Source organism: Aotus nancymaae, unplaced genomic scaffold (genome assembly GCF_030222135.1).
Source record: "Aotus nancymaae isolate 86718 unplaced genomic scaffold, 86718_ANA_hifiasm-v0.15.2.pri h1tg000016l, whole genome shotgun sequence".
Lineage (NCBI taxonomy): Eukaryota > Metazoa > Chordata > Mammalia > Primates > Aotidae > Aotus > Aotus nancymaae.
The window spans coordinates 59096505-59119743 of record NW_026988428.1 but is presented as its reverse complement, the minus strand read 5'-3'; the positions used below and the strand labels follow the sequence as shown (position 1 = coordinate 59119743).

General features: G+C 40.1%; 1 protein-coding gene across 1 annotated transcript in view; it reads right to left on the bottom strand.

The window, feature by feature from the left end:
- MRPS35 (mitochondrial ribosomal protein S35) overlaps positions 1-23239 on the bottom strand; it is a 51134-nt gene that overhangs the window by 24612 nt on the left and 3283 nt on the right. Inside the window, exons 2-5 of the mRNA XM_012474268.2 lie at positions 21250-21287; positions 19671-19838; positions 16607-16667; positions 3514-3653 (exon numbers count right to left, since the gene is read on the bottom strand). Of these exons, the coding sequence (XP_012329691.1) occupies positions 3514-3653; positions 16607-16667; positions 19671-19838; positions 21250-21287 (407 nt within the window). The remainder of the gene's footprint in view (positions 1-3513; positions 3654-16606; positions 16668-19670; positions 19839-21249; positions 21288-23239) is intronic.

Below are 23239 nucleotides of genomic sequence, written 5' to 3'. Positions count from 1 at the left end.
GACTTTGAATAAGACTATGATTTCTTACATGTGACACCAAAAGCACAAGAGACAAAAGAAAAAACACAGTTATACGCAGCTTAACAATGATTTTTGATAAACACATGGCTAGGTGATTTTGTCATGTACAAACATCAGGTTGTACTTACACAATCCTAGATGGTACAGCCTATTACACACCTAGACTACATGGTATAGTCAACTGCTCCTAGACTACAAACCTGTGTAGCATGTTACTGTACTAAATACTGTAAGCAATTGTAACACAATTATATTTGTGTATTTAAACATATCCAAACATAGAAAAAGTACAGTGAATATACAGTACTATAATCTCTTAGGACCACCACTGTATATGTGTTTATCATTGACCGAAACATCATTATGCAGCACATGACTTACATAAATTGGACTTCATCAAAATTAAAACTTCGGTGCTCAAAAAAGGACACCATCTAGAAAGTAAGAGAACAACCCAAAGAATGGAAGAAAATGTTGGCAAATTATATTATCTGAGAAAGGGCTGGTATCCAGAATACATAAAATACACTTCCAACTCCACAATCAAAAGATAAACAACCCTATTAAAAAATGGGCCAAGGATTTGAACAGACATTTCTCCAAACATACACAAATAGCCAATAAGCACATGAAAAGGTGGTTATTAGGGAGACACAAATCAAAACTGGAGTTTTGATTTGACACAAATCAAAACTACTATGAGTCATCAGAATGGCTAAAACTAAAAGACAGGTAATAACAACCATTAGTGAGGATGTGAAGAAATAGAAAGCCTCAAACTTGCTGATGAAATTGTAAAATAATGTAGCCACTTTGAAAAACAGTTTGGCAGTTCCTCGAAATGTTAAATATGGAGGTGCCATGCAACTCAGTCATTCCAGTGCTAGGTATACACCCAAGAGAACTGAAAAACACGTCTACACAAAAACCTGTACATGAATGTTCAACAGCATTATTCATAATAGCCAAAAAGTAGACACAACCCAAATGTCCACCAACTGATGAATGGGTAAATAAAATGTGTATATTCACAAATTATAGGCAATAAAAAGAGATAAAATAATACATGCTACAACAAGTGAAATGTACTGAAAACATTACACTAAGTGAAAGAAAACATATTGCATGGTTCCATTTCTATAACATGTGAAGAATAGGAAAATCTATAGAGACAGAAAGTAGATTAGTGGGTGAAAGGGGCTTGAGGATGGTTGAGGGGTGAATTCTATAGCAAGTGAACTATGTCTCAATAAAGTCATTATTAAAAAGAAACAATGGCCTAGTGGTGGCTCACGTTTGTAATCCCAGCACTTTAGGAGGCCAATGCAGGGAGATTGCCTGAGTCCAAGAATTTGAGACCAGCCTGGGCACCATGGCAAAACCCTGTCTCTACAAAAATACAAAAAATTAGCCCAGCATGGTGGCACACACCTGCAGTCCCAGCTACTGCTCAGGAGGCTGAGATGGGAGGATCACTTGAACCCAGAAGGCAGAGGTTGCAGTGAGCCGAGATCGAGCCATTGCACTCTAGCCCGGGCGACAGAGTGAGTCCCTGTCTCAAAAAAAAAAAAAAATTATCCAAGAAATCAATACACCATCAAAATGGGCAAATGACAAAAATAAGTGTTTTGCAAAAGAATAAACCCTCAACCTCACTAGTATTTAAAGACATACAAATTTTAAATAAGATAAATTTTTTATCTATCAAGTTGATAGGTAATATGTAGGTTGGTGAGAACACAGGAAAGCAAGCCTTCTCACAATCTGCTGGTGTTGTTATATTTTTTTACATTTCTTGCAGGAATTTTACAATATATATCAACAAACTTCAAGAGCTATATCCTTTGGCCTCACAGTTCTCCTTTTAGGAAGCTATCTTAGGAACACCATTAGAAATACATACAAATATTAATATCTAAGGATATTCATTAAAACATTTTTCTAACAAAGAAAACCACTAAAAAGGCTAAAGGTTCCATAACACAGATAACTTAAATAAATTATGACTTTGGGAGGCTGATACGGGCTGATCACCTGAGGTCAGGAGTTTGAGACCAGCCTGACCAACATGGAGAAACCCTATCTCTACTAAATATACAAAAATTAGTCAAGCGTGGTGGTACATAACTGTAATCCCAGCTACTCAGGAGGCTGAGGCAGGAGAATTGCTTGAACCCAGGAGGTGGAAGCTGTGGTGAGCTGAGATTGTGCCACTGCACTCCAGCCTGGGCAACAGGAATGGAACTCCATCTCAAAAAAGAAAAAAATGCTAGTAGATCTATATTATGAAAGTATTTATATATCACACTTCAGTCTCAGAAAAAAGGCTAAGTTTGAAGTGATCAACATTACACCCCCAGACTCAAACACTGTCTTGGTACGTAACAGTCTCTCATTTATACATAATTCTATGTAGCCATTAAAATTAAATTAAGTTGGGTGCAGTGGCTCAAACCTGTAATTCCAGTGCTTTGGGAGGCCGAAGTGGGAAGATCGCTGGAGCCCAGGAGTTTAAGAACAGCCTGGGCAACAAAATGAGACCCTGTATCTACAAAAATTTTAGGAAATTGGCTGGGCATGGTGTCTCACACCTGCAGTCCCAGCCACTTTGGAAGATGAGGCAGGACAATTAATTGAGCCCAGGAATTGGAGGCCACATTGAGCTATGTTACTGCCCCTAGTCTCCAGCTATGAGACCCTATCTCAAAAAAATTCAAGCTAAAATTAAATTAAATAATGTTTACTATTATTGGGAAATGTTAATTCTTATTGTTCAGTAAGAAAGAACAGACTGATGAACACACAGTATAATCCCATTAATATACACAAAAGCAGGCTGTGAATATATACTAAAATGAGCTAGTATAGTTAACAGTGGTTACAAATGGTAGATTTATGGGCAATTTTATAATTTTTGTTTTTGAGAGGGAGTCTCGCTCTGTCACCCAGGCTGGAGTGCAGTGGCCCAAACTCAGCTCACTGCAACTTCTGGTTCCTGGGTTCAAGTGATTCTCCTATCTCGGCCTCCTAAACAGCTGGGATCACTGGCATGTGTCACCACGCCCAGCTAATTTTTTGTATTTTTAGTAGAGATGTGGTTTTACCATGTTGGCCAGGCTGATCTCGAACTCTTGACCTCAAGTGACCTACCCACCTCAGCCTCCCAAAGTGCTGGGATTACAGGCATGAGCCACCGTGCCTGGCCTATAACTTAAAACTCGTATTGTCCAAAATTTCTGTAATATTACAGTTTTATAATCACACATATCAAGTACATTTTTTTCTTTTTTCTTCTATTTTTAGAGATGGGTTCTTGCTATGTTGCCTAGGCTGGTGCCAAATTCCTGGGCTCAAGCAATTCTCCTACTGTGGCCTCCCAAAGTGCTGGGATTACAGGCGTGAGCCACTGTGCCCAGCCACCAAAGATATCTTTAAATAATGTATTAGAATGATTCTTATTTAAAACAAAACAAAAAACAAAAAAACTCTTACTCTTAAGACTACTACTCGTGCTTTGGGGTTCCGAACAGATGGTCCTGATGAAACATAATCACTGGTGTCAATTTCAATTGGAAAATGCTTCTCACATTTCTCATCACTGTCAAGTGCGGCTGGCCAGTCTGTGCAAAAATCTGAGAATAAAAGAAATAATTTCAATTACACTTTTGAAAGTAAATTCTCATTGTAATACATACTAGACAATGCCAAATTATTGAGATCACTGCCAGGTCATAAGAAAGAACAGATTCTCTTCTGCACTTTACATATATACCATCATCCCTTAACCCTTTTTCTATGAGGTACATCCTAAATTAGGCAATTTAATTAAGGAGATTCTTTGGATATTTCAGGTTTGGTGGTAGTGGTAATTTCAGTTAAAAGAGAACTGTGCCTTGATGGAAGCTTATTATAAGCTTTGCACATATCTGTTATGGGACAGTTTACTTCCTCCATACCAACTAAAAGCAAACAGTTCATAGTACCCAGAGCATTACTGTTTTCAAAAATGTAATAGAATATTACATTTATAATCTGTAACAGAATATTAATCACTAAAGGTTACTAAAGATCAGCTGAAAAAAATGGGAAGCTCTCAAAAAGCCCTAAGAAGGAACGGAGATGGAGTCAACAACCATCTAGAAATTTGGCTGAATAGAACCTCAACTCAAACAGGTACAAAAGTCTAAGCCCTTAAATGGGTTCTTCTGAGACTTATATTTCTCCTACGTGACTTCATGTGCCAATGGGGCTAAATGGAAAGAAGAAAGCCTTGTCCTCATGTTGGGGCAAGACAGCATAGAGAGCAAGTGGACTTGGGTCTGAGACCTAGGCCACAACAGGAGCTCCAGCACTGTGAACAGGCCTCTCTATCTCCATAACGTAGAAGTACAAACTCAGGTCCCGAATACGGGGTGGAGGGGGGAAACCTAAAGGAAAAGAGGTAGCTCCCAGCATTCCCCAGGTATCACAGCTGATTTCATCTTGCCCTGTTTCAATCAAGTTGGTGTGGTAAAGAACTTTCAGCTTGAGATGAAAACTTCTGTCCACAATGGAAATCTCTTTTCTTAAACAGCCTCACTCTAAGAACAGCTAAAAGTAACTGGTTTCTTGGGTCAAACATATTAGACTGCATAGATCCATGCTTCCTCCAAAAAAAGCATAACTGCAGAAGAGGCTGGTCATATCACAGGCAGATGTGGAAGCTCTTCTAGGTGATAATCTAAGGGACAGTGAGAAGTCCTTTGCCAATAACATTTCCCTGGGCTAACAATGTTGTTATAATAGGAACTATATTTAGCTCTCATTTAGGCTTTAAAATCAGAGTCAGCAAAATGTCACTCTGGATTACAAAGACTCTCTGATATCTGGGACTAAATATGTTACCAAATTAAGTATAGTTCACACCATTCCTTAAACATTCTGTTTAAAAGATCAATAGCCAGTTTCTTTGAGGGGAAAGAAGTATCTCTGCAATTAAGATCATTTTAACATTTAAAAAACATGAGCAGAGCAAGATTGTTGAGGCTGAATTTCATTCCCATCATGAACTTATTCCAATATCCTGCACTATAAGATGCATCACTGCCAAGCACTTTATAAGAGAGACTAGTATGGGGAATTTTGTGAGCTCTTGGGTTTGCACTAACTCTCATTTTTTTTTTTAAAGAAACTGTGAATAAGTCATTTCAATCACCAAATGATAATTACAGTTTTCAAATTAAATTACCTAAATTATATGTCTAAAAGCACAGCCAACTGGAAAGTACATAATAGTCTCCTATTAGCCTTTACTCATCTGATAGAGCAATAGACAAGACTTTGGAAGACCTTGGTTTTTATTTAACTTCTGCCACTGATTATTAAAATTTTGGTAAATTACCTAACTTTCCTGTGCTTCAGATTTTCCATCTGCAAGTTAGATATTAAATCTGAACTGACCTACTTTGAAAGAAAACTGAGAAGAAGTACTTGAAAAGCCTTTGAGTTATATGGAAGACGCAATCTAAATCCAGAGGCTGGCAGAAGTGTAAAGGGATAGTTAAGGAAAGATTAAGACACTCATTTAAGTACAGTAAAATACAATGCCACTCTTCTGAATGTGCTGTATGAAAGCCTTTAATTTTTTTAAACTTATTTTTTATTTTTATGTTTTTTTGAGACAGGGTCTTGTTCTGTCATCCAGGCCCACCTCAGCCTACGGAGTAGCTGGGACCACAGGCATGCGCCATCACACCCTAGCTAATTTTTAAATTTTTTTTGTAGAGACATGATCTCACTATGTTGCTCAGGATGATCTCAAACTCCTGGGATCAAGCAATCCTTTCACCTTGGCCTCTCAAAGTGCTGTAGGACTAAAAGTGTGAGCCACCATGCCCTGTCAAAAGCCTTTCATTTAAAACTTAGGAAGTATTATAGAAATATTTTATTAAAATTACAAGTTTCTAGATCATAAAGACACATTTAAAAAGAAGAAACATGGAATTTTTCACAGTTCAATGCCATTTGTTAACTGGCTTTATAGAAGATCAAATAGTGATACATGATTTGTGCCAAATGGGACACAGTGTGTTATTTTTTTTTAATGTTTTGAGACAGGGTCTCACTTTGTCACCCAGGCTGGCTGGCTGTACAGTGGCACAATCTGAGCTCGCTGCCACCTCAACCTCCTGGGTTCAAGCAATCCTCCTACCTCAGCCCCCCGAGTAGCTGGGGCTACAGGCACCTGCCACCACACCCACGTGGGAGATCAGTCAGGATGGTTGAAAAGATTGTAAAATTTTAGAATATAGTCACAAACCCTCTTGGAAGGCCAAGAGGTTTGCATAGTTTCAATAGAAGTTTCGGCTGAAGGCAGCCTAATCCCCTTTACCTTTAGTTGATAAAGAAAAGCAAATAACTAGGGAATGTGGGGGAGTTTATCTGAATAACTTATTTACTTATGTGGTCCTAAAACTAAACTTTAATCTTTCATAGGCCGGATGGCTCTCTCTGGGGGAGGGTGACCAGATATATCACCCAAAAATGGTGTTTGCTTTAGGCCTTGGAACCTGGCCTTTAATCGTAAATGTGTTGACTCAGAGCCTCTGTTATTAAACCTATACTAAATAAATGCCTAGAGCACCAGCTGGTCAGGGCCATGGCTGCTATCTCTCTCAGAAGTGTCTGTGAGTGGCCACAGACCCTCAGCCTACTCCTTCACTGGAGATTTGTGTTTGGGTGAATTTGTTCATCTGTTGCTGGGTCAGGGTCTGCAGGTCAGACCCTGACAGCTGGTACCCACTTGTGAGGAGAGCTGTAATGGACTGAGGCTCACGACAGAACCCCCGAAAATGGAAGTGAAAAGAGACTGCACAGTCAGTGAGTCAGTAAGTCACTGGTACCCGCTTGGGATTACCAAGTTCGCGGGGAGGGGCGATTGTTCAGGTTGGAGTTTCATCATGGGACAACAGTTATCAGCTTAACAGAAGCAGTATATAAAAGTATTGAAACAGCTGCTTAAACCTAGTAGAGTCTCAGTTTCACAGGCTCAATTAAGGGACCTAAAGCAAACTGTTGTCTTCCATAATCCATGCTTCCCAGCAGAAGTCACATTACATTTAGAGATCTAGGAACAAGCAGGGAGAAATATTTTTTCTTTAATTAATTAATTTATTTATTTATTTATTGCATTTTAGGTTTTGGGGTACATGTGAAGAACATGCAAGATTGTTGCATAGGTACACACATGTCAGTGTGATTTCCTGCCTTCCTCCCCATCACTTGTATCTGGCATTTCTCCCCAACTCCCCACCCCCTGCTGTCCCTCCCCTATTTCCCCCCGACAGACCCCAGTGTGTGATGCTCCCCTCCCTGTGTCCATGTGTTCTCATTGTTCAACACCCGCCTATGAGAACATGTGGTGTTTGAATTTCTGTTCTTGTGTCAGTTTGCTGAGAATGATGGTTTCCAGGTTCATCCATGTCCCTACAAAGGACACAAACTCATCATTTTTGATGGCTGCATAATATTCCATGGTGTATATGTGCCACATTTTCCCTGTTCAGTCTATCATCGATGGGCATTTGGGTTGGTTCTAGGTCTTTGCTATTGTAAACTGTGCTGCAATGAACATTTGTTTGCATGTGTCCTTATAGTAGAACGATTTATAATCCTTTGGATATATACCCAGTAATGGGATTGCTGGGTCAAATGGAATTTGTGCAAAGGCAGCAGGTCCCAGTAACATCTCTAATGTTATGGACTCTAGTTAGGATGGCTCTGGCCCTGTTATACACAAAAGAGCCTTAAAAAAGGGGAAGGAAAAAGAACTGTCACTTACTTTATCATCCCCGAGTCCCTCAGCCCCAGTATCACCGGACCAAAATAACAAAGAGAAAACAAAGGTCTTGCCTGAGCCTCCTCCTCCAATAAACAGGAAAACGGACAACAGACATGGTCCAGCTACGGGACCCTGTCTTAAGCAAGTGGCATTAGAAGGGGAGCTCTTAGCCTGCCCAGTAATGCAAGACTGACAAGGCAATCAGGTACACGAACCCATTTCTTTTAACGCTGATAAGGAGCTAAGAAAAAGCATTAAAGAAAACAGAGCTGCTAGCCCATTTAGGAAAGGAATGATCGAGGCCTTCGCAGATCACTTCCACATGACCCCATGGGACTGGTCAATGTCAGCTGAAACAACTTTGAAGCCTAGCCAATACCTCCTCCAGAAGGCAGAATATGATGAGTTGTGCAAACAAGCCAACCAGTATCAGGCAGCTGGGCAAGACATAACAGCTGATGTGCTCCAGGGGAGGGGTCCCCATGCCAATGTACAACAACTAGATTTTGATCCCCAGGCCTATGCTCAAGTGTCTTTGTGCACTCTCAGGACTTGGAACAGAATTCCTGAAAGCGGAATTTCAGCAGGGATCTTTTGTAAATGTTTGACAAGGGCCTCAGGAGCCATTTGTTGAGTTTTAATCGTTTAACCCAAGCAATTAAGAGACAAATTAGTCATGCCGAGGCTGCTGATACCTTCTTGTTGCAATTGGCTTTTGAAAACGCTAATGTAGATTGCCAGCAAGCAATGCAGGCAATCAGAGGAAAGGCAGCCACAGTCAGGGAGCTTATATGAGCATGTCAGCTGGTGGGAACTGAGACACACAAAGCCAAGATATTGGCTATGGCATTAAGGCCTCCAAAAATGAAAATGGAGAAAAACCCAAATTGTTTTCTAGGCAGAGAGCCAGGTCATATGAATAGAGAATGCCCCCAGAGTAGAAACCAAGGTAACTAGAGGAAAGAACCCCCTTCTGTATGCCACTGATGTAAAAAGGGGAAACATTGGGCAAATCAATGAGGTCAAAATTTGATAAAAATGGAAATCCCTTAAGTAACCAGGTGGGAAACTTCATGAGGGGCTTACCCCAGGCCCAGCTTCAAAGTGGGGCAACACCAGTGGCTTTCCTTGGTCAGATGGAAAGCCCCATAGTCCTCTCTCAGAGCAGCCACCACCGGGAGCACAGGATTGGACTTACTCTGCCCCAATGAACTACTGCCAAAAGAAGGAGAAGACCCTAAAAGGGTTGCAACTGGGATCTGGGCCCCATTGCCTCTAGGAACAGTGGGATTACTCCTAGGGCAGTCTAGCCTGTCCAGTAAAGGAATTAATGTGCTCACTGGGGTAACTGACATGATTATCAAGGTGAGATACTGGTTATGATGGAATGTAAAGGTCTGCAAATTCTTCCCCCTGGATCAAAAATAGCTCAGTTACTGATTTTTACCACATTGGGTCCCCAGTGCCCATGGAAAGGAAAGGGGAAAGGGAAGTTTTAGAAGCACAGGAGCCACAGGAGTATACTGGAATCAATTAATCACTGATCAGAGACCCATGATTACCTTAAAAATTGGAAATAAGAATTTTACTGGCTTATTGGACACAGTGGTGGACATTTCATAAGTGATCAAAACTAGCCAGAAACTTGGCCTCATGTTAGTCAGGAACAAAAAATTGTCAGAATTGGGGAAGCACACACAGCCAAGGAGATGACACGCCCCCAAACATACTGCAATTCAGAAGGGAGAAAGGAAGTTATATAACCTCTAAACATGCCCATCCCTGTTAACCTTTGGGGATGGGACCCATGAGCCCAATGGTGGGGGTCACTCTGCAGACCCCTTTCTAATAATGGCCACTGTTAATATCCCTCCCCTTACCCCGATGTGGCTCTTTGAAGATCCTATTTGGGTAGAACAGTGGCCTCTGAAGGGAGAGAAATTACTGAGAGCCCATGGATTAGCTGACGAGCAATTAAAAGCTACACATGTAGAACCTTCAACCAGAACTTGGAATTTGCCAATTTTCATCATTCCTAAAAATTCTGGCAAATGGAGACTTTTGCATGACTTATGGGCCATTAATGCTAAATTACAACCTATGGGACCTCTGCAACTGGGGCTCCCTTCCCCCATGGCAATTGCTCAAGACTGGCCCGTAATTGTTATTGACTTGAAAGACTGTTTTTATATGATTTTTCTAGCAGAATAGGACAGATAAAAATTTGCATTTATATTACCAGCTATTAATGATGAAAGACCAGCTTGCAGATTTCATTGGAAAGTGCTGCCTCAAGGAATCTTTCTATGTGTCAGTATTAGGTAGATCTGGCTTTGCTCTCCAGTAGAAAGGAATTTCTCAATTGCATTATTCATTTTATGGATGATATTTTACTGGTAGCCCCAGTAGAGCCAGTACTTTTAAATTTATACAACTGTCATAAAGAAGACACAGTTAAGAGGTTTACTCATAACATGTGAAAAAGTACCAATGTCCTCTCCTTGGAAATATCTTGGATACATACTTACTTCCCAAGCCTCAAAAGGTTAAGTTAAATACTCGCAACTTACATACCTTAAATGATTATCAAAAATTTCTGGGTGATGTTAACTGGCTCCACCCCACCTTGATTAGTACAGTTAAGTTACGAAACCTGTTTTCTATCTTAAAAAGCATACAGGCCGGGCGCAGTGGCTCACATCTGTAATCCTAGCACTCTGGGAGGCCGAGGAAGGCAAATCACGAGGTCAGGAGTTTGAGACCAACCTGGCTAATATGGTGAAACTCCATCTCAACTAAAAATACAAAAATTAGCTGGGCGTGGTGGCGCGTGCCTGTCTTCCCAGCTACTCAGGAGGCTGAGGCAGAAGAATCGAGTGAACCTGGGAGGTTGAGGTTGCAGTGAGCTGAGATCATGTCACTGCACTCCAGCCTGGGTGACAGTGAGATTTCATCTCAGAAAAAAAAAAAAAAAAAGGCAATACAGCTCTGGATTCTCCTAGATATTTGACCCCTGCAGCTAAAAGAGAGATTGAGGAAATAGAACAAGCCATTTCTCACAAACAGCTAGATAGCATAGATCTGCCCTATTCAGTTCAGCTGTTTGTCTTTCCCACCAAACACACCCCTACAGGGTAAACAGAACAAATGGTCCCAGAATGATTCCTAGAATGGGTTTTTTGCTCACATACCAGGACTAAAATGCTGTCCCCTTATATTCAGTTAATTAGTAATCTACTCAGGCCGCAGATGATACAGTCAGTTGCTAGGTTATGATCCTGATATCATCAGGATTCCTTTAAGTAAAAAGCAATTCGAAACAGTCTTGACCTTATCAATGGAGAGTGGAAATAGCACTCTCTGATTACACAGGACAGATAGAAAATGTCCTTCCTGCTGACAAACTCCTTCAGTTCTTATCTCGTACTCCTGTGATCTCACCACCATTTACTGACGGTTTGGTTAAACATGGAAAAGCGGCAGTCTGGTGGAGACCACATTATTCACTCACTCAATCTGGATTTACTAGCACTCAGAGAGCTGAGATTGGAGCTCTGATACTGGCATTGGAGACTTTTTCTGCTCAGCCCATCAATATAGTCAGTGACTCTGCTTACTCTGTATTTTTAATACAGAACCTTGAGACAGCTCTGATAAAGAACTCACTCGAGCCCTCCCTGTGTGCACTATTTCTTCGGGTTCAGCAATTGCTGGATCAACACATACATCCTACTTTTATCACACACATTCGAGCCCACAGCTCACTGCCTGGCCATTGGCTTATGGCAATGAAGAAGCAGACCTACAAGTGATGACATCCTGCTTGACCAAGCCATACAATTGCATCAATTTTTCCACCAAAACTGGAGAAAATTAAACAATTTCAACTTACCCAAAGACTAAACAAATTATCCTGTAATGCCAGATTGCCAGCTCATGGGTACATCCCTTCCTTCAACAGGAGTTAACCCCAGATGACTAGAACCTAATCAGTATGGCAAACAGACGTTACACACACCCCTGAATTTGGAAAATTAAGATATGTACATGTATCTGTTGATACCAACACTTGTCTAGTTAGTGCACATGCTCTTTCTGAAGAGTCTACTTGATACGTTATTAAACATCTTCTTTTAACTTTTGCATTTGTGGGGCGGCCCACAAAAATTAAAACTGGTAACAGTCCAGCTTATGCCAGCTCACAATTTCAACAATTTTGTCACATGTGGAACAGTCAACATTCCACAGGCATCCTGTATAACTTCCAAGGACAGGCCATAGTAGAACGTGCCCACCCCACCTTAAAAATATGCTCAGAAAACAAAAATGGGGGAGTATGAGTAAGGACCCTGAAACACTACTAGCACAAGCCCTATTTACCCTTAATTTTTAAAATTTAGATGACAAATTTCAATCAGCTGTAGAAAAGCACTTTGCTAAAACCTCTCAAGACATAAAACCTGCAGTTTTATGGAAAGGTGTAAATAGTAATGAATGGTGTGGTCCAAATGAATTGCTAACGTGGGGAAGAGGATATGCTTGTGTTCACATGCCCTGCGGTCCTGTTTGGGATTCCAGCACGATGCATCACACTATACCATGGCATATCTAGGACCCAACCCAATACCACAGATGAAGGAACTGACCCTACAGGACCCGCAACCCCAGAGGATACAGTTTCCTCGGACAACACATGCCCTGGACATTACCTGGGGGATGCTGAAGAAGACAACTCAAGAAGATAAGCGAATCCTGCTTCGGACACAGACACCATTCACTCCAGATAATTTGTTCCTTGCTATGTTCTCTGTTGTACATTCCAACTCCCATAGGGTATTGATCCTTTTTATGCTCTTGCTTTGTCTGCAACCTGTACCTGCTATACTCTATTGGGCTCATATTTTAGACATGTCTTTCTTTTGCCCTGTTACCTGGGCAGACACCCCCTTCCCAGCCTATAATAACTGCTTGGCTAGGAGGGAGAGATTTACCCCTGGTGGGGTCCCTCAATAATGGCACACACTGGACTAAGGTGCCAGGTAACACTACATATCACTCCACTATCCTCCCACTGTGTGTAAGTTACAAAAGTTCCAACCCTTACTGTGTACCTGCCCAAACACAATTATGGCTACATTATGGAAAAGGAAATGTCTTAACAGCCTTAGCTGCAGGTAGCCTCAAACCATGTAATACAATCAATGCCGCTTTCCCTAACACTCCTTCCTGTGCTAAAGGACAAAGCCAAGAATGTAATTTCACTTTAGCTGGGAGGTCTGTCATGGGGCACAGGCCTGTGGCCTCCAGTTAGGCAATTATGACATCTTAAACTGCAGCCCCCACAGCCATTTGCAGGGCAGCCTTACTAATACCCTCATCTATCATGGCATCAATCACAGTTTCATAGCCACATACCATTCCTCTATGATTTGGGCCAATGCGGAGGATGAGATATCCCAGACCCCAATTAAAGTCCATGCCACCCCAAGACACTCTATGGCACCTGGGACATCTCAGCACCTCCCTTGACAGCTGGCATGGGACACAGCATAATTTTGGTTATAATTATACTATAACCTTTATTCATAATCACACTGATCAGTGTCTGATTTGCACTACCCATCCGTATGTTTTCCTTATGGGAACCAGTATTCCTATTACACTCCCAAGCTCCACGTTTATGACCCAGGTAGAGGAACAGGCTTGGTTCACCTCATGTATCACTAATTACAATATATCTAATTTTAATATTACTAGTGTCATGGTATTAAGACAACCTGAGGCATTCCTACCAGTCAATTTGACATATGACTGGCAAGGTTCCTCTGCCCTTGCCACATTAGAATGTACCCTGTCCCAGGTCAGACACAAAATATTCATAGTTACACTTAAATAGCCTTTATAGTCTCAGCCACAGTCATCCTGGCAACAGCTAGCATTGCTGTGGCATCCATTGCTGAATCAGTACAAATAGCTGCCTTTGTAGATAATTTGGCCAGAAATGCATCTAATGAACTTCTCTTGCAGCACAGAATAGATCAAAAGATTCTTACATGTCTGCAAGCCCTTGAGGTTGCCCTGGAATATGTGGGAGAGCAACAGGTTGTGCTAGCATTCTGACATCGATTAAACTGTGACTGGATACATAAAAACATATCTATGTCACTTCTCTACCATGGAATCAATCAATACATAGTTGGGATGAGGTGAAACAACACCTCTGGGGAACCTTTCATGACAATTTAACAGCAGACATAAAAAAACTTAAAACTAAAATTTTAGAATCCCTTTACACCATAGATCTACACATCCAACAAACAGCCATATGGAAGGGTGTACAAGATCATCTCTCCTGGTTAGACCCCCGTTCCTCAGGGTCACTCTTTGACTGGAAAACAATGTTGCTAATTATACTCATGATTGTCTTATGTTATTTACTACTTCTCGGATGCAAAGCTGGTATAAGAGCAATGACCGCTTTGCCTGACAGAACTGCTGCTGCATACATTTGTAATCTTCAATCAACAACACCTGATGCCAAAAACAGAAAAGGGGGAAATGTGGGAGATAGGTCATGATGGTTGGAAAGATTGCAAAATTATAGAATACAGTCACGAACCTTCTTGGAAGGCTGAGAGGTCTGCACAGTTTCAGTAGAAATTTTGGTTGAAGGCAGCCTAATCCCATTTATCTTTAGTTGATAAAAGCAAATAACTAGGGAACGTGGGGAGTTTATCTGAATAACTTATTTACTCTTGTGGTCCTAAGACTAAATTTTAATCTTTCATGGGCCATGAAAGATCTTTCATGACTCTCTTGGAGGAGGGCAACCAGATATATCACCCACAAATGATGTTTGCTTTAGGCCTGGGAATCTGGCCTTTAATATTATCCATAAGTATGTTGACTCAGAGCCTCTGTTATTAAATCTATACTAAACAAATGCCTAGAGCACCAGCTGGTCGGGGCTGTGGCTGCTATCTCTCTCAGAAGTGTCTGTGAGTGGCCACAGACCTCCAGCCCACTCTTCCCCCAGAGATTTGTGTTTCAGTGAATTTGTTCATCCATTGCGAGGTCAGAATCTGCAGGTCAGACCCTGACAGACCCAGCTAATTCTTTTGTATTTTTTGTAGAGATGGGGTTTCACCACATTGCTTATGTTGGTCTTGAACTCCTGAGCTCAAGCAATCCGTCTATATCAGCCTCCCAAAGTGTAAGCATTACAGGTGTGAGTCACCTTGCCCAGCCTGGGAAACAAATTTCGAAGTGATCAGTTTTACTCTAATTCTAGGCATGAACGAGTATAGAAACACACACTCTAAAGGGACAGAAAAGCATCCCAATGTCCTAAAATAGAAAACCAAATAAATGAAAGGAAACAGATTTTTCTTCCCTCATCTCAAGAGTAAGTTATTATTACTATGTTTTAGCACCTCTTTATATATTCTTCCTTGTATTTTTAACTAGAAGGTCCTTTCAAAAGCTCAAATTTAATCATAATTATGTTTACTATTCTACATCTCCTTCGCAACATAATCAGGATACTTGTGAAGTGTTTCTAGGTTCCACATCCTTTCCTGAAAAGCCTTAATAAGTATACTGAGCATATATACACAACACCTTTAAATCAACATGACTATATTAAAACTTTATCCAAAGGTACCAACTCCTGAATTAATTAATCATAACTTAAATTGGGATATGTACATAATTATGAAAGCATACAAAGAACCATGAGTTAAATAATGTTATTTGCCTTTACCTCCATGCATGTAGGAAAGAGAAGAAGTAGTAGTGTAAGTACATGAAATCTGTGTTTATACCTAGGAATTAATAGATTTTCAAAATCAATAAATCCAGAACTGAAAGTGTAATCACATTCCAGTGATTACTTCTATTATTTTATAAACACACATATACACTACAGAGTATATAAGTACACATAAATATATATACTATATGTAGAGTATTACAAATATAAGCATATACATAAATAAATATACACACATTTTTGGAAGTACTTGAACTAAATAATGATTAAAAGAGAACACTTCTGGATGAAGGACTAAGAATGGTAAAAAAAGCACATAAGGCTGGTAGTGCTTTTTTATCATAAGCTTTTCTATTATTTGATTTACCACGTGCATGTATCACCTACTAATTTTTTTTTAATTTTAAATAATTTCTTCACGATAGTTCTCTGTGAAGTATCTGCAACATTTTCCTCAGTCTTCTTATGTGCATGTTTCCTTTTTTCCTTTTTGAGATGGAGTTTCCCTCTTGTTGCCCAGGTTGGAATGCAACGGCACAATCTTGGCTCACTGAAATCACTGCCTCCAGGCTCCAAGCAATTCTCTGACTCAGCCTCCGGAGTAGCTGGGATTACAGGTGCCCACCACCACACCTGGCTAATTTTTTTGTATTTTTAGTAGAGACAGGGTTTCACCATGTTGGCCAGGCTGGTCTCGAAATCTTAACCTCAGGTGATCTGCCCGTTTCAGCCCCCCAAAATGCTGGGATTGCAGGCATGAGCCACCGTGGCCAGACTTAAGTGCATGTTTTCTAAAACTCAACAGTAAGTCCCTAACCTACCTGTGGACAAGGATCATGGTTTCTAATTATCATTCCTAATACCTTGTAGTGGTTGGCACATAACAATTCACTGAAAACAACTTGAATATAAGGCTATATATTATATTCGAACAGAAATTCTTAAATATATGTTCAAAGTCAATATAAAATTCACATAAGAAAATAATCACTTACCTTTAAGAGCTTCACAGTGCTTTTTAATTGCTACAGGAGTCAGATGCAGAAAATTGGGAATCTTAAATAGAGAAATTTAAAGAATAAATTACCTAAATGTCCTAAAAACATGAAAAAGATAATTTTCTCATATTAAATCACAGGCCCAATAAACCATGTAGTAAATAAAATCTGTTTTTTTACATATTGATTTTGTCACAGATGTTGTCAATTCAATAAATTAATTTCTTAAAATATAGATTCAGTACCAAGTAATTTACAATGATACCTGGGTTTGTCTTCAAATCATATAAATCTTTTGTCTTTTACCAAACATCTTATAATGACAATCACAAAGAAAAACTAAACATCATTTTGATAGTATTCTTCCTGCCACGAATCTACAGGTACACATGTATATTTCCTTTATAAAACTGAAATGACTTAAGTACATGGATCATTGTTTATTTATTTATTTATTTTTTTGAGACAGGGTCTTGCTCTGTTGCCTAGGCTGGAGTTCAGTGGCATGATCTCGGCTTACTGCAACCTCTATCTCCCAGGCTCAAGCAATTCTCCTGCCTCAGCCTCCCAAGTAGCTGGGATTACAGGCGTGTCACCATGCCCGGCTAATTTCTGTATTTTTAGTAGAGATGGGGTTTCACCATGTTGCAGAGGCTAGTCTTGAACTCCTGGCCTCAGGTGAGCCACTCGCCTTGGCCTCCCAAAGTGGTGGGATTATAGGAGTGAGCCACTGTGCCCTGACAGGATAAGAATCACTGTTTAATCATCCCAATTCCCCTGGACTGCATAGCATGACAGTATTTCCACTTTGTACATAACCCACATCTTATAAACTAGTAAGTGAAGCTAGCAAATCTTAACTGGATAGTTTAATGAAGTTAGGAATGTATTTATGATGATACATTAAAAGGCTACTGAATCATTCATAGTGTGAATGAAAATTCAGGAATGGTCAGAGATTTGATTCCTTCAAATAAATGATTAGCATTTATTAGGTCATTTTTTGAATAATGTAAAGTTTTTAAAAGAGAAAATTTAGCTTAAAGGTTCATTTGGAAAGAAAATTTAAATAAGCAGAAAGTTACTCCAAGAATTATACCAAGTATCTTGAATGTTGATCAGAAAATATTTGTTTTTAGTTTTTGAGACAGAGTCTCACTCTGTCGCAGTGGCACAATCTTGGCTCACTGCAACCCAACCTCCACCTCAATCCTCCTGCTTCAGCCTGCCAAGTAGCTGGGAGGCATGCACCACTACACCTGGCTAACTTTTTTGTAGTTTTAGTAGAGACAGGGTTTTGCCATGTTGGCCAGGCTGGTCTCAAACTCTTGACTTCAAGTGATCTTACTGCCTTGGCTTCCCAAAGTTCTGGGATTACAGGTGTGAGCCACTGCGCCTGGACAGAAAATAGTGTTTTAATCAAGAGAAAATAGGCACTGAAAACTGGGATTTGGGGATGGGTGGCTTCATTTACTTTACTTTTCTTTTTTTTTTTTTCCTTTTTATACATTTAAAAAATTATAAACCCTAGTGTCAAGGGCCTACTTTTAACAGATAGCAGTGATAGACTTTGATTTTTAAAACATGAACATATAAACCTCAAAAATCATAAAAGGAAAAATAGACAATTTGCATGGACTTACATAGGAACAGTTCTATGTACTTTGCATATACTAGCTCAGTTAATAAGCTTCTTCAATGATACCATCACTACAAATAGATGGCATGCATTAAATGTTTGGATTTTTATGTTTACTAAACTATGATTCACAACCATTAGTATTATTGCAAATATACTGCTACTCTCTCACTCAGTGATTCCCCAAAGACCTCTTTAAACAAAATTTGCTTATTTTATTTAAAGAAAAGATCTGTTTTCCTTGATGTATGCTTTATTGAGTTTTCAAACATTCCCATTTCCAAATTTCATTTACCCCTGTCTCCAGCACCAGCGTACCCATTCTCCCGGGTCTTTGAAAAACAGTTGTTTTCCTTTGTATAACTTTCTCATCTAATGGAAAACAGTTCATTTTCCTTTGTATAACTTTCATTGTATTTAAGAAGAAATCATCTAAGACATGCATTCCCAGACTAAGCATTTATATTTTCTTTAAAACACCCATCATAAATCATTATACTTCCTATCAAATGAAGCATTTACCTTAACCTATTTTGCTCCAAGCAATAAAGTTATATTTGGTAGACTGTAATAATAATACTAAATAATATTCTACTTTTCTGGACAGAAAAATTTTAAATTCCTCCTTCTAAACTGGAAGTTTCACCTCCCAATTCTCAATCTCAAATTAGGTTATTACATTTTTCTTAATACCACTAAAAAGATAAACTATAGAAAAGATATGATAGGCTGGGTGTGGTGGCTCACACCTGTAATTCTAGCACTTTGGGAGGCTGAGGTGGGCAGATCTCTTGAGACCAAGAGTTCGAGATCGGCTTGGGCAACACAGTGACCCCCGTCTCCAAAAGGAAAAAAGATACAACAGGAAAGGGGAGCCACAAGACTGACTAATTACATTTTTTTTTTTTTTTGAGACAGTCTCACTTTATTACCCAGGCTAGAGTGCAGTGGCGCAATCTTGGCTCACTACAACCTCTGCCTCCCAGGTTCAAGCAATTCTCCTGTCTCAGTCTCCCAACTCCCAAGTAGCAGGGATTACAGGTGCCCACCACCACACCCAGCAAATTTTGTGCATGATTTTGGTAGAGACAGGGTTTCACCATGTTGGCCAGGCTGGTCTTGAACTCCTGACCTCAAGTGACCTGCCCACCTCAGCCTCCCAAAGTGCTAGGATTACAGGTGTAAGCCACCTCACCCGGCCGACTAATCACATTCTTAAATGCTTAGGATTCTTTTGAGTATTCTTTACCATCGATCATGAAAATATAACACCTATTATTATCTGGTGTTGTATATTAAAATACCTATTATTTTAAAAAATTTAAATTAAAATACAATAAGCTATATACTGAACCTTAAAGCATAAGAGAGTAGAAAGAGGGGGAAAGATCAGCATTTATTTCTATGTAAGTTTTATCTTACCTTTAAAAGTTCTAGATTTCCCTCCTTTGCCATGGGCACGCCCTTTTTTACTGGATACCCCATTCGAATGGGAAGAGGTACTGCAGAGGGTTTAAATGGTGCTGCAACAGGGTAAACACTAGCCCAGTCCTGGTCAACAGCCATTTTCTCTGTCCTAGGAGGTAGCGCCTAAGAAATATAAAATCTTTTAGTATTTCAAATATAAACACATTCTTTAATTTTTAGAGAATTTTAACATTAAAACAAAAAGCTACAATTAAAAGAAACAGAAGCAAAACTGCAACAGATGTAAAATCTGACCTCCCACAAAACTGCTGCTATCCAAATTTAAAAAACACTAAATCTACCTAAGTATCTCTGCACTGTTTCTTCAAACCCTTTGGCAAGGATGCCCTTTAATATCACATTTTCTTCATTAAAAAATTCTTTCTTTAGACTTTAAGCAAAATTTGTACATTTTGCTTATGAAGGGATGAATTAATATATTTTGAAATAGTTTTTCAAACTTCTTTGATGGAAGTCAGTAGTACATGAGGGCATTAAGTACTTGGAAGTAAAGAGAAAAGGAAAAAAGAATAATTAGGGTTAAACTGATTGAATAAATAAATATTTAGAAATTATATGTCTCCTAGGCCCAGAGAAAAACTAGTACTTGATAGCTTAGTCAATCACATTCACATTTATTTTTAATGGAATCAAATACTAGGGGATCGCCACACGCAAAAGTAGGGTTTATAGTGGCAAAATTCAGCCATGCCCCATCTATGCAGTATCAAAACCAGTGTAGTCGGCATCCTAGAAGCAGGTAATACTCCTGAGGAAATGTCTGCTCTTGATGATTGTAATTTGATACCATTTAACTTCCAACTAATGTGTCTTTGTTCTGATGCTATGCTCACCAACTGACCTTACAGTTTAGATTCCTCCATAGAAGGAAGGAATTCAAATGTCCACAGGGTGAGACTAAACTAGTTAAGACTATGGCCAGGTGCAGCGGCTCATGCCTGTAATCCCAGCACTTTGGGAGGCCTGAGGCAGGTGGATCATCTGAGGTCAGGAATTCGAGACCAGCCTGACCAACATGGTGAAACCCTCCCCTTTTACTAAAAATATAAAAAATTAGTTGGGTCTGGTGGTGTGTGCCTCTAGTTCCAGCTACTCGGGAAGGTGAGGCAGGAGAATTGCTTGAACCCAGGAGGCAGAAGTAGCAGTAAGGCAAGATTGTGCCATTGCACTCTAGCCTGGCAACAAGAGTGAAACTCTGTCTCAAAAAAATAATAAATAAATAAACAATGCATAAGTCCCAGGCTGTAGGACTTAAGATAGCATTAGAAATTGTTCCATATTCTGGTTTATACACCTGTTTCCTAGGAGTTCCTCAGTAAGTCGACCTCTCAAAGATGATCCAGTCTCTGGGTACTGAAGAAAAACAAAAACTAACCTCTACCAGGGCTATGGCAATCACCCAGTAAACATGACCTTGTGAAGTCTTCTCTGCCAATACCCTTCTGCCATGAATATCTGCCTTATTTTAGAACTCCAGAAACCATTAAGATAGTAGAGTATATGAACTTTTTACCTTTCTTTTTGGCGGCCTTTCATTTCTGGATGTCCTTTCTGTTGTACATAAAAGATAGTAAAGAGAATTTTATAATGTCAAGTTAGTGAACATCAATCATGATCACATTATTCCAACACAACACAATTTAAGGTATTCAGTAACATAACAATGAAACAATGCTTTTTTTTGGTAAGCTCAGGGACCAAAATCATCTTAAGACAAAAAACTAGAAACAGGGAGTCTCGCTGTGTCATCAAGATTGGAGTGTAGTGGTGTGATCTCGGCTCACTGCAACCTCTGCCTCCTGGATTCAAGTGATTGTCCTGCCTCAGTCTCCTGAGTAGTTGGGACCACAGGTGCATCCCATCATGCCTTGCTAATTTTTGTATTTTTAGTAGAGATGGAGTTTCACCATGTTTGCCAGGCTGGTCTCGAACTCCTGACCTCAATTATCCGCCTACGTAGGCGACCCAAAATGCTAGGATGATAGGTGTGAGCCACCGTGCCCAGACCCAGTAAGAAAAATTCTATAGTTATTTGAATATAATTGCTGATACAGTAAGCTCATCATCTAAAAAAAATGACTCTTACAGAGTCTGTCAAATAAGACAAATTTTTAACAAATAATTTCAATAAACAGTAATAAATATTATGAATACACATACCAAGGAACTAAACCTGGTCAATTAGTTGGTGTGATGGTAAATTTTTTTCTTTTTCTTTTTTTTGAAACAAAGTCATCTCACTCTCGCCCAGGCTGGAGTGTAGTGGCTCAATCTCGGCTCACTGTAGCCTCAAACTACCACTTCAGCACCCCAAGTAGCTAGGACTAAAGGCATAAGCATACCTGGTTAATTCTTAGAGACAAGCATTTCACCATGTTGCCCAGGCTGGTCTCAAGCTCTTGAGCTCAAGCAATCCATCCACCTTGGCCTCCCAAAGGGCTGGGATTGCAGGTGTGAGTCACCGTGCCCAGCCGTGATGGTTAACTTTAGGTGTCAGTCTGACCAGATTGAGGGATACATAGATATCTGGTAAAGCATTATTTCTGGGCATGTCTGTGGGGGTGTTTCCAGAGGAGATAGGCATGTGGGTCAGTGGACTGAGTGAGGAATAATACCTGCTCTCAATGCAGGTGGGCATCATCCAATCAGCTGAGGACACAGAGAGAACAAAAAGGCAGATAAAAGAAGAACATATTCTCTCTCTCTTCTGGACCTGGGACACTCTTCCCCTGCCCTTAGACATCAGAATTCCAGGTGCTCCAGCCTTTGGACTCCAGGACTTGTACAAGCAGCCCTCTGAGTTCTTAGGCCTTCAGCCTTGGTCTGAAAATTACCTGGCTTCCCTGGTTCTGAGGCTTTCAGACTTGAACTGACATGGGCTTCCAGCTTGCAGACAACCTACTGTGGAGTGAGTCAATTCCCCTAAAAATCCCCTGTCATATATCTATATATCTGCATCTGTATCTGTCCTATTCTACATCTACATTCTGTCTCTCTGGAAAACCCTGAGTAATACAGTTGGGGAAAATCTCCTTAAGAAAGTGAACTTTAAGCTAAAACCTGAAAGATGAGCAGAACGTAGCCATGAAGACAGGCAGGCGAGAAAAAGTGTTTCGACAGAGCAAGAGCACATGGAAAAATCAAAGTGAACAAATTCAATATGGCTGAAATTTAACAGACACTTAACAGGTTTCTTAACTATAATGCATCCTTGGCAGAGTTTTTTTTCTTTTTCTGAGACAGGGTCTCACTCCTGTCACTCAGGCCAGAGGGCAGTGGTGCGATCATGGCTCACTGCAGTCTCGACTTCCCACGCTCAGGTAATTCTCCCACTTCAGCCTCTGGAGTAGGTGGGACTATAGGCATGCACCACCACGCCTGGCTAATTTCTTGTATTTTCAGTAGAGACAAGGTTTGGCCATGTTGCCCAGGCTGGTCTCAAACTCCTGGGCTCAAGGGATCCACAGGCCTCTACCTCCCACAGTGCTGGGATTATAGGAATG